The following is a 12,755-nucleotide window of genomic DNA, read 5'->3' on the forward strand; positions in this document are numbered from 1 at the left end:
GTTCTTCCACACAATTAAAACATCCTCTAAAGAAATATGTATTCTGTTATCTTTTTTCATTAATACTGAATAGGGTATGTTTATTGCAAAAAGTTATTTTCCATATTATTGTGGTGTACATGACTAGGATTTAAATTTGTGTCTTTGGTAATAGAAATTGTAATAGTTTTTGAGATTAGACCTTGTGAGTTCTTTAGAAAACAGCTGGTCTACAAAGCATTCTCAGCTGTTTTTGTCAACTGCATTGAGGTTAGGATTTACTGCACATAAAGCTATATTCTCCCCTGTCATTTTACTTTATTATCAAATGCTTTCAAATGCTGCAATCCTACTAACTTATTTTCAAATGTGATGGAAACAATACAACCAGTGTGATGCTAACACCTCTTTTTTACGCACTGAGTTTTTTTTTTTCCTATGTAGAATTGGTTATTTTCCAAGCTCCCCCTTTATACTTTGTTCAATTACATTACAAAAAATAGACCAGTTTTAATACAATATATATGACCCATAAGCAGACACATAAAGTGCTATTCCTCACAAATTTTTTCTTTGTCCCTGTATGTGTATGTTGATTTTTTCCACATTTTTTCTGTTCTCCAATTATTTAATTATTAAAATCTTCATTATTTTACTAATATGCAAAGCTGCTCATAGATTTTCCTGCATTTTAATAAACCATTTCCTATTATATACGGTAAACTCTACCACAGTGATAGAACTGTTGGTCTCGTACGTTACGGGAGATGGACGTCTGAAGTAGAACTCCGTTAGCAGCGGCGTTAATTTTTCTCTTATTTTTATCATCCTGAGGTATCCTGTATTTACCCAACTCGGGGAGGTTCTGTTACAGTATATGCAAGCATGTATAAGCGGTAAGAAAGGAGCTCAGAAAGAAACTGAAAAGAAAACCAAAGCTATGCCCAAGCCCAGACAGGCATCAAGTCCTAGTCAGCAACGGCTGAAAATTCCGAATGCAAAAAACTCAGAGACTTGCTGCACTGGAAGATGGATGCAGAAGGAATAATATTATAACCAAAGGTGTCCCAGAGAATCGTGAAAGTCCAAACCCAGTGAAATTCGTAGCTGAGCTATTCTGCAAAATAATTGGAGAGGACTGTAAATCAGACACCGAAATAACAGCAGCTTACCGCATACGGGGATCAAATACATCTAAACCTAGGATTCTTATCATGCACTTTGAGAAATTACAATTTAAATTGCATGTAATGTCACTTCTCAGACAGTAACACAAGATTATATTTGAAAATAACCACATTCGCATTTTCCCGTGTTTCTCACCCTCACCGGCTGCTAAACGTGCAGCTTTTTACAACATTAAACCGTGCTTATGGAAAGCCAAGATCAGATGCAGCCTTTTGTACCCTGCCAAACTGAAAGCGGATATTCAAGACAAGCATTACATCTTTATCACTATGGAGGAAGCAGAAAAAGAGTTAAGAAAACTGATCCCAACACTTTTTTAAAATACGATTGTGAGTCACATCCTGTCATGGCATGGCAGAGATCTTGCTGGTTATTTGATCTGCTTGCAATGATACTGGTACTGTAATACAGTAATCCCCTGCTACATTTCGGATTTATTAATATTATTACTAGGGGGCCCTGCCCCCTGCTCGCTTCGCTCGCCCACCCCGGGGTGTGGTTTACCGGATAAAGAATTTAAAGAGATTGATACTTTCATAGGAATTGTTACATATGCATTATTTTCATTTTTACTTTAAAACTTTTGTAAAAACCATATTTGTCCATTATTTCCTGCCCCGGACTGGTTAAATCTCTTTCTTGCAGCTGCTCGCGTTATGAAGTGGGGGGTCTGAACGCACGCTAAAGAGATGTGATTGGGTCAGCTGGTGTCTTACTACTGCTGCTAGCCAGCTGTGTGTTGTGCTTGTTGCGCTTTGCATCAATCACTTAAAAGCCTGTACAGCAGCTGTCCTTTTGCCATTTCGAGTCTCTGTCGTTCGCTTTTTGAAGGGGGGGGGGGGGTTGGGTGTGGGCTGATCGCACGCTAAGCAGAAGTGGACGGATCAGCTACTGGCTTTGTGCTGCTTCTGCCAACATGCCTGTTCTGCTTGTTGCTCTGTGCGTCGATCATTTAAAAGCCTGTACAGCAGCTGTTCTTCTGTCTCATTGCCTTGTCTTGCATGACGTTAAAATGTTTTATAATAGAGAGGTTACTCATATCCTTAGCCCGACATCCACATATCATGTGTGTTTTAATAAGTTTACATGTATTTAAAGCGTGTGGCAGGGTTATTTTTAAGGCTTAAACTATAAAAAAAAAATGTTTATTTATATGGTCTTTCTATATCACGGATTTTCACCTATCGCTGATGGGTCTGAAACGTAACTTCCACGATAGGCAGGGGATCACTGTACATCCTTTTCCCTTCTTGGACACTTCTTGTTTATGCTTTAATTACAATTATAGTAAAGTCATCTGCAGCAAACTTTTATAAATGAGGGTTTCTCATTTTTAGATAGTGCAAACTGTTTCTTCTTCATTGATGTTTTCTGTTGGAGAGGTTTTTTCATTTCATTGAAAATTAAAGCAGCAGCTGCCAAAATATGTAGCTTTCTTATTAATTTTTCAACATTGTGTAAAATAAATTTATAAAGTAACATAAAAGGTTTAAATACTGGTTATCCTTTTACACTAAAATATTACTAAAGAGATACAAAAAAAGTAAAATGGATATGTTCTTTTTCTTTAAGGAGATTAAATATTACTGAAGAAAGAAAACAAAAAATTGAACAGCCAAATGGGGCTATGCATACGAACTTAAAAGGTTTAAATAAAACAGAAATATATATTTTATTTTTACTTCCTTAACTTGTGGAGGGTGTATCCTGTAGCAAAGCCCTAACTTTTTCGTGAAAGCCCATTTCAGTCAATAAGTCTTAAAAAAATGTGTAAAGATATTGACAATAAGCTAAGCAAACCCAGGAAGACATGCAATCGTTTAAATCAAGTATCATTACATCTTCCTTTCTTAAAGAGAAGTAAGGCAACACTTATAAGCTTACATATTTATATATAGACATACATATATATATATATATATATATATATATATATATATATATATATATATATCTATATCCGAAGCCGTGCAAGCACACTCTTGAGAATGCAACGTATAGTTGTACAGAAGAAAAGCAATCTTGCCTCAAATGAATGGCAACCTTTTGTAGGTCTATGAACTTAATTTAAACTTTAGGTTTACACGGTGCTTTCTTTCCGAAGTACCTGCACTCATGAATATGTCTGTATGTGTCAGTCGGTCAAATCCACGCGCTTCGCACCGGCGAAGTACCGCTTTTAAATTTTTATTAAGAAGAAAAGAAAACCTTTTTAAATTAAGGGAAAATATACTAATAACAGTTTGTTAAGGATCTGTTTTTTTGTGAAGCTGCCTTCACTCGAGTGATCACTTCGACCTGACTTGCTGGCCAACTATAAGCGTTACCTGGTAGGTAACCACCCATACAATCAGATTGTGAATCAGACTACGAATGCCGTGAATGTAATTACCCCGATCTACATGTTGTCAAATAAACGAACCACACGCCGTGACGTGGAATGTAATTACCCCGATCTACATGTTGTCAAATAAACGAACCACACGCCGTGGCGCAATTTTAGGGGCTTTGCCTGTAGCGCTGACGTCCGAGGTTCGATTCTCGTAAGGGAGTGAAGTGAGTGGCTGGTTACCTACCAGGTAACGCTTATGGTTGGCCAGCAAGTGAGGTAACATCAGCCACGGTGCCTTCAGTTGTGAGAAGCAGATCATAGAATGATTGAAAATAGTTTACTGTCAAATAATGCAAAGAGTACACGACATGTCTTTCCCCCTTATTCTTGGCTCATCAGGCGTACACACTCACTGCACTTGCTTACGGTAATCGAACCTCGGATGTCAGCGCAAGAGGGGCTTCGCAGCGGTGAAGTATTGCTTTTAAATTTTAATTAAGAAGAAAAGAAAACCTTTTTAAATTAAGTCTTAAAAAGAGGTGTAAAGATATTGACAATAAGCTACGCAAACCCACCAAGAAATGCAATCGTTTAAATCAAGGCGCGAGTTGAAAAACACCATCCCATAATATTAGTTAACGATTAACACATTTCTATATGTATTGTAAGCATACAATACAACTGATAATATGTTGCGCTTATTTATCTGGTGTACCGACATTTTTGCGCGTTTAACGTCTGAAATCTAACGTGGTTTGTGCCCTTCAGAATGAAAACAGTTTGCATTTACCATTTTAGTAAAAGGCGAGCTTTTAAGCCTGAGAAATCACCCCGTAAATGCACACGTTTAATTGCACATGTGTTAATATGTATGCTTACACAGTATTAAAAGACAGTGAACAACGTCATTTACCTTTGTTCCCGCGTTTGATAAAAGGCGAGCTTTTAAGCCTGAGAAATCACCCCGTAAATGCACACGTTTAATTGCACATGTTTTAATATGTATGCTTACACAGTATTAAAAGACACTCAAAAATTAACGTTATTTACCTTCGTTCCCGTGTTTGACTCGTGCTGTAAATCTCTTCCTTGTTTTTAGTTCACGTGATTACGTAGGAGGCGTGATGACGCAATACGTGACTCCGCCTCCTCCATTAGAGTATATGGACAAAAAACAGGTTCCAGTTATGACCATTACGCGTAGAATTTCGAAATGAAACCTGCCTAACTTTTGTAAGTAAGCTGTAAGGAATGAGCCTGCCAAATTTTAGCCTTCCACCTACACGGGAAGTTCGAGAATTAGTGATGAGTGAGTAAGTCAGTCAGTCAGTCAGTCAGTCAGTGAGTCAGTGAGGGCTTTGCCTTTTATTAATATGTATAGATTATATGTGTATCTGTATGTTTGTATGTTTCGAAGAAAGTAATAATTCTTTTTTTTTTTTTTTTTTTTTTTTACTCTTCTCAAGGAGACTGTTTAACATCATACCCTTGGTTTATTGTTTGTATCGTATTAGGGTTTACTATGCTTATCTAGGCCCACTTTTTTAACATCATTCCCTGGACTTACTATTTTACTATCTCAAGATTTCTGAAGATTATATTTTATGCTTATAGTAATTGGACTGTATTGGCAATAGATATCTCATTTTATTCCTCATACGCCGCTGCTGGGAAGCTTGTTTTGTTTTGGATGTGCTCTGTCTCTAGGTATGTCAGAGGACTGGGACTTTGGGAAGTGGTGTCCAGCGTGAGTGGGAGAGAGGAAGACAGCAAGCTATCTCTAATCTATCTTTTTAATCCTTGTAATTATAAATGCCAACATAACAATAGTCTTCATGGCAAAAATTGGAAATTAAGGTCAAAGCTGTTTAATTTTCAGTTAAGATTAAAAAATGACAATACAAGTTCAGAAGCAATGTCTCAAGGACTGGACAGTTAACTTTGTGAGCTGGAATGTTAAAGGCCCAAATCACAAATTAAAGAGAAAATATTCTTGCATTTAACAGGTCTAACCGCTTAAATAGTATTTTTACAGGAGACCCACTTATTATTAAGCAAGGATCAGTTTCGGCTGCACAAAGACTGGACTGGCCAAATATTCCATTCCAGCTTTCCTACATCTCTAGTTTTCTTTGTAATTCTTATACATAGAACAGTCTCATTTGTAGTATCAGATGTAGTATCTGATCCTGTGGAGAGATATGTCATAGGTAATTTATTTAACTGTAAAGTGATTTTGATAAATATTTATGCACCCAATGTCAATAATAGGGAATTCATGGAAAATGTATTTGCATCCATTCCCAATGTGAACACTCATAAAATTATAATGGCTGGGAACTTCAATTGTGTTTTAAATCCAGACTTAGATAGGTCTACTGCCACAGGGGAGATGACATCTAACACTGCAAAGACAATTACACAGTTTGTAACTGACCACAACGTATCAGACCCCTGGAGATTTCTAAACCCAAACTCAAGAGCATATTCCTTCTACTCACCAGTGCATCATTGCTACTCAAGAATTGATTATTTCTTTGTAGATAACAACTTCTTGCCTACGATTAAAACTTGTAAGTACGACGCTATTGTTATTTCTGATCATGCCCCCTTGATTTTAGAGCTAAAATTACTATGCCCCACATACTCATCTCGCAGATGGCATCTTAATCCACTTTTATTAGCAGACGAGAACTGTACAGAATTTATATCCAGAGACAAATACATCCTCAGAGGTTTCTGCAGAAGCTCTCTGGGGAAACCCTGAAAGCCTTCTTAAGAGGACAGATTATCTCCTATCTTTCCCACAAAAATAAATTGGAAACCAAGAAGGTATCAGAGCTAATCAACGAAATTACTAGAATAGATCAAGAACATTCCAGGTGTCCAAGTGAGACGCTTCATAGGAAAAGGCAGGCTCTGAATTCAGAGCTCAACCTCTTAACAACTAAAGAAACTGAACAACTCATACTTAAATCAAGACATCATTATTATGAACATGGAGAGAAAGCTAATAAGATCTTAGCTCAACAAATAAACAAGCAAGAAGTTGCAATCCCAGCAGTCACCAGCACATACGGAGACAAAATCATTGACCATAAAAATATAATGCACACATTTAGAGACTACTATAAATCTGTATATTCTACTGATATTAAAGAAGACAAGACACAATCTAAGGCATTTCTGGACGCATTACAGATACCACAAATAGATACTCTTAGTGCAGAGAAATTGGATAAACCTCCTGCACTATTAGAATTACTAGATGCTATAAACTCACTGCAGAGTAGGAAAGCAGCAGGCCCTAATGGCTACCCTGCTGAATTTTATAAGAAATTCTCAACTCAGCTAGCTCCCCTTGTATTAGCAACATTTACAAAAGCTAGAGAAAATAAAATTCTACCTCAAACTATTCACCAAGCAATAATTACTGTCTTTCCTAAACAAAATAGACTTATTAAAATGTCCATAGTACAGACCAATCTCACTTCTGAATAACGATGTTAAGATACTCTCTAAAGTCCTAGCTAGAAGGATGGAGAAAGTGCTGCAGTGTGTAATATCACAAGATCAAACTGGATTTATTAAAGGCAGACACTTAGCTTCCAGTCTTTGATGCCTGTTTAATGTAATATATTCAACAACAACAACATTTATTTATATAGCACATGTTCATACAAAAAGTAGCTCAAAGTGCTTTACATAATGAAGAGAAGAAAAATAAAAGACAAAATAAGAAATTAAAATAAGACAACATTAGTTAACATAGAAAGGAGTAAGGTCCGATGGCCACCAACAAAGTCAAACACCCCAGAGATGACATTATCGTTGGATGCAGAAAAAGCATTTGACATTGTTAAATGGAACTACCTTTTCACTACATTGGAGAAATTTGGGTTTGGCCCGAACATTTGTGCATGGGTCAAATTACCGTATACCAATCCAGAAGCTTCAGTTTGTATTAACAACATAAATTCAGACTTCTTTAAATTACAGCGTGGTACAAGGATGCCCCTTGTCACCACTGCTTTTTGCAATCGCCATTGAGCCACTCACAATTCACTGTCGAAATGCTATTAAGATAAAGGGGATTATCAGAGAAGGACTGGAACAGAAAGTTTCTCTATATGCAGATGATATGGTACTGTATATATCAGACCCACAAAATACTTTGCCTGCAGTCCTAACAGCACTAACAGAATGTCAAAAGATTTCTGGTCTCAGAATCAATTTGAATAAAAGTGTGCTCTTCCCAGTGAATTCTCAAGCATACAGTATTAGATTGGACACCTTCCCTTTTATCATCACAGATCAGTTTAAATACCAAGGGGTAAACATCACAAGTAAATATAAAGCTCTTTATCAACAAAATTTTGCTGTCTGTGTGGAAAAAATTAAGAAAGACTTACACAGATGGTCAACCCTTCATCTCACTTTAGCTGGAAGAATTAACATTGTTAAGATGAATATCCTTCCTAAGCTTCTCTTTTTATTTCAAAACATTCCAATTTACATCAAAAGATCATTTTTTAAGAAATTAGGTTCAACCATAACCTCATTTATTTGGAATTAAAAACATCCACGTATCCAATGGGTGATCCTACAAAGACCTAAGGTAGAAGGCGGTATGGTTCTACCTAACTTTCACTTTTATTACTGGGCAGCAAACCTACAAACTATAAAAATCTGGACGTGGACAGAAATAGACGAACATACACAGGCTTGGTCCGCAATAGAAATAAAATCCTGCAGTACTTCTTTATATTCCTTGCTTTGTAACCCAATAAATACGAGTTGTCACAGTGACATAACTGGCATAGCTTTATTTGAAAGTGGCCTTTGTTTTGTGCTTTTCTCCCTCATTTAATTTTCTTGTATATTGCATACACCTGCATGGTGTTAGCCGCATCATCATTTTCATTGATGTTCAAAATGTAGCTTTATTTAATAACAGTTTTAACTAGTATTTCTGTGATTTATAATGTTTTCTGTGGGTTACTTTCATACCCAGACAGGCTTGATGGTCTTTTTGTGTTCTTATTAGGGATGCACCGATACTGAAACGGGTATCTGGTATCGGCCTCGATACCACATTTTCTAAAGTACTCGTACTCGTTAAAAGTCCCCCGATACCGGGGACCGATACCACGGTCTGAGAAATGTCTATGTTTGAGCGGCGTGTAAGGGGTTAATCACAGGCGCCGAGTGCCCGCCCCCAGGCCCCGGCTGCAGCTCAGAGCGGGGAGAAGGCGAGGCGAGACATGTCAGCCGTGTGGAACTATTTCAAAGTGAATGAAGACGACAAAACAAAGGTGGACTGCAAATTGTGCTCAGCGAAATTGTCCAGAGGAGGCTCAGAAGGTAGCGCATTTAACACAAGTAATTTAATCAAGCACCTAAAATCCCAACACGACAACGAGTACAAAGAGTTTACCCACGCTTCTAAACCAACACAACCCACGCTGCAGCAAACTCCACATGCTGTGAAAATAACACAGGCAATTATCGAGTACATTGCATTGAGTGACCAGCCACTCTTGGAGGTAGAAAATGTGGGATTCCTGCATCTCCTCCATGTTCTGGAGCCCAGATATGATGTCCCAAGCCGCCGCTACATGACTGACACGGAGCTGCCTAAACTACACGACTCCGTGAAAAAACATATCCACAGCCTACTGCAAGCCTCCTCTGCGTTTAGTTTCACCATGGATATTTGGACAAGCAGTGTTAGCCCCGTGTCGCTAATTAGCCTAACCTCCCAGTGGATAGACGAGAGTTTCACGCCGCAACGAGCCATATTACATGCAAAACAATTCCGCGGCTCGCACACCAGCCAGGCTATAGCGCATGTGTTTGAGGAAATGTTCCAGACATGGGGTATACCTAAAACATCAGTACATGTTGTGCTTCGTGACAATGCCAAAAACATGATTAAAGCCATGAATGACGCAGGGCTCCCAAGTCTGCCGTGTGTCGCGCGCACGCTCCAACTGGCTGTTCACGAGGGCTTATTAGCACAGAGGAGCATAGCTGATGCTATAGCAGTGGGGCGGAAAATATTTGGGCATTTTAAACATTCCGCCTTAGCCTACTCCCGCCTCGAGGACATTCAGGGGACAGCTCAACCAGCCAATAAAGAGACTGCAGCAGGACGTGCACGTATTACATGCTCCAGTCCCTCATTGAGCAAAAGCGAGTGAGTTGCACTGTCACTGTTTAAATTTTTTTTTATAATTATTTATTCTGTAATATGTTGCATACAACATGCTTTTCATTTTAAATAAATGTTCTTAATTCCAAACTAGTCCCTTGTTTTTTTTGTTAAATTATATGACTAAAGCTGTTACCTGTAAATTTAAATCATGTTTTTATTAAGTACTCGGTATCGGCAAGTACTGAAATGCAAGTACTCGTACTCGTTTTCCAAAAAAGTGGTATCGGTGCATCCCTAGCTTTTACCTGTCTGTGATGGGTAGCATGGTTTAGTGTCTTAATTGTTGGTTAGGAATAAGTAATACTTTGAAGAGTGTGGGGATTCTTTCAGTGCTCAAAACCCTAGCTACCTATACTGTAAACATATTTTCTTGGCAGTAGTTGATTAAGGGTAACATCAATGTGAAAACAGATCAATATGTTTGGTCATGAATCAGTAGTACACCAAGTATCATCACACTGCCCATAAACATTTTCAAATTGTTGAGTCAAGTTTTTCAGTTATATCCATTAATGCCTATTAATTTGTGTCCAGTGATGCCAGACTAGACAAGGACTCCCAGCAATGGTTTAAAATAAATAAATATACCTTGTGTATATACAGTATATAATATATATAATTTTAGATACTTTTTTAATAAGAGATTGGGTAAATACAAAATAAAAAGCTTGATGTGCTGTAGTTTGGAAATTATATACTTCACTGGCTATTTAGTGGTCTGATTGAGTAGATTCTAATGTTTCTGGTTATTAGCAGTCATTAAGTATTGCCATATTAGCATAAGTAATCTGACATGAACTGACCAAAAAAAAAGAGCCACTTATACAGAATTTTTTCATGTTTACATGGAAACAGATGTGGAGATGTAGCAGAATACAGCTTTGCAAGTGTACCAAAAATCTACTTTTATAAAACTTTAAATCATGATAATTAAAGGGCAAATTCATTCACTTATAATGCTCAGTCACCAAAAAAGTGCACGATTTTCATAATCCTGGAAATAGTGGGATATAGTATCCTTAAATTTTACTAACCCTTCACAGATTTTTTTTATACTGCAGACTGTGTTGTATATGCAGAAGACATTTTAAATAAATATATATCTGATGCAAGACATTTTATAAATCATTCTTTGCTCTGGGGCGTCATGGTGGCGCAGTGGTAGTGCTGCTGCTTCGCAGTAAGGAGACCCGGGTTCGCTTCCCAGTTCCTCCCTGTGTGCAGTTTGCATGTTCTCCCCGTGTCTGCGTTGGTTTCCTCCAGGTGCTCCGGTTTCCTCCCACAGTCCAAAGACATACAAGTTAGGTGGATTGGCGTTTCTAAATTGTACCTAGTGTGTGCTTGGTATGTGTGTGTGTGTCCTGTGGTGGGTTGGTTCCTGCCTTGTGCCCTGTGTTTGCTGGGATTGGCTCCAGCTCCATGACCCTGTGTTCGGATTCAGTAGATTGGAAAATAGATGGATTCTTTGCTCTGTTTTTGAGCAACAAAACATGATGAAAAATTTATTTCATTGTCACTATGTACAATTTGTTTGTTCTCCATTTTCATATATTTATTCCTATTCTCATCCCACTCCCTCATTACACCCTAATGTTTGTAGGAATGGCCTAAATAATCACAACATTCCTGATTCAATGGACTTCAGTGGAGACCCAGGCTGAAGAAATCTTATATTTACATGAGTTGCATAATCCAAATGTCAGGTATCCAGATGTATCTTGACTTACATATTGATGAAATAAACCACTGTGATTATTGTGAGCCTGGCTTTATTTTCACTACCTTACTACTGACCTTGCACTTAACTGTAGATGGAGGAAACTCATCTCTAGATATCTTTAAGCCGGAAGGCATATGTACAATATGTAAATATACCATATTGTGCATGTACTTTTTGCCTAAAAATGTAATATAAATATAAAGTAGGTCCTTTTGTTGTCCAGACAAAAAGAAAGATTTTTTTTTTTTTGATACACAAAATCATTATTAGTATCATCCCCATAAGTCCCACAAGTAGATTTAACATTTGTATTTTTTCTTTTAAAAATAAACATTAGTTTTCTTAGGCTAAACAGTTGATTATATTGTATGTTTAGTACCAGATCTAATGTGAAATTTCCTCATCTCCAATTATGTGACTGCATAATTAGCCCTAGTTTTCCAAGGGATGAGCATTTTTTACCCCTCATCCCTTAGGAATTGAAAATGACAAGAATATTCATATAGGTGTCCGTTCATTGACATTATTACTTCAGTTTTGCTGTGTTTTCCTTTTAGATCTTGTTTTTGTTTAAAGTGCTGATGACATCAGTTTTAAATGTCTACTTTGCAAAATACTAACAGAAATCTTTAAAAAATTAATATGTTGCTGTAATATAAATAAACACAAATTTAAAGGGAGTTACTCAGTCTAATAATAGGTAATTTTAGTGAAACAATCGCTTTGCCTGTTGTTTTCATTGCTTATTTCACTTACCTGTATAGTATTCAGGAAGTAATACTAGACCTCAGTGTAAAGCATTTTAATCAGTTATCTAAATTATTTCACTGTGAGCAAGTGTAGGTGTGAGCATATGTGAGTGTTCCTTCAAAGGATTAGCTGTCAATCCAGTATTGGTTCCTGCCTTGCACTGAGTGCTGTTGACTGGTGTACTCTCTAGGGTTGGTTCATGTTTTGTGCCTTGTACTGCCAGGATAGGCTCCAGCTCCCACATACTCTAATTTGCTTTAAGAAGATTTTAGAATATTTTTTCCTGCAGTATGAAAATTGTATTAATGTTGGCTGATGTATAGATAAGGACTAGATCTGACACATAAAAAATATCACCTTTTGAATTTAATTGATCAGTACTATAGGCTGCACAAGGGTACAGTAATGACTATATATGCACAGCGCCGGTGGCCTCAAATCATGACCTGGTCACATTCTGTTTGAAGTTTGTCACGTATAATATTTTGATTTATTATCTAATTTGACCAAGTGTGAATCCATTTGGGAGTGTGCATGCAAGGGGACTGCCTCTTCATAATGAACGTCTT

At 37.3% G+C, this 12,755-nt stretch overlaps 1 protein-coding gene across 3 annotated transcripts in view; it reads left to right on the plus strand.

The window, feature by feature from the left end:
- The window catches only part of ndufaf2 (NADH:ubiquinone oxidoreductase complex assembly factor 2), a 159,575-nt gene that overhangs the window by 44,265 nt on the left and 102,555 nt on the right, over positions 1–12,755 (plus strand). Inside the window, exon 1 of one of the 3 annotated variants that reach the window (XM_051929709.1) lies at positions 11,360–11,473. The exons of the other annotated variants lie outside the window; for them this stretch is intronic. Within the exon in view, the coding sequence (XP_051785669.1) occupies positions 11,395–11,473 (79 nt within the window). The 5' untranslated portion in view covers positions 11,360–11,394. Of the gene's footprint in view, positions 1–11,359; positions 11,474–12,755 lie in introns of those variants that run through there. 3 annotated transcript variants of the gene reach the window in all.

The sequence above is a fragment of the Erpetoichthys calabaricus genome, chromosome 7, assembly GCF_900747795.2.
Source record: "Erpetoichthys calabaricus chromosome 7, fErpCal1.3, whole genome shotgun sequence".
Taxonomy (NCBI): Eukaryota; Metazoa; Chordata; class Cladistia; order Polypteriformes; family Polypteridae; genus Erpetoichthys; species Erpetoichthys calabaricus.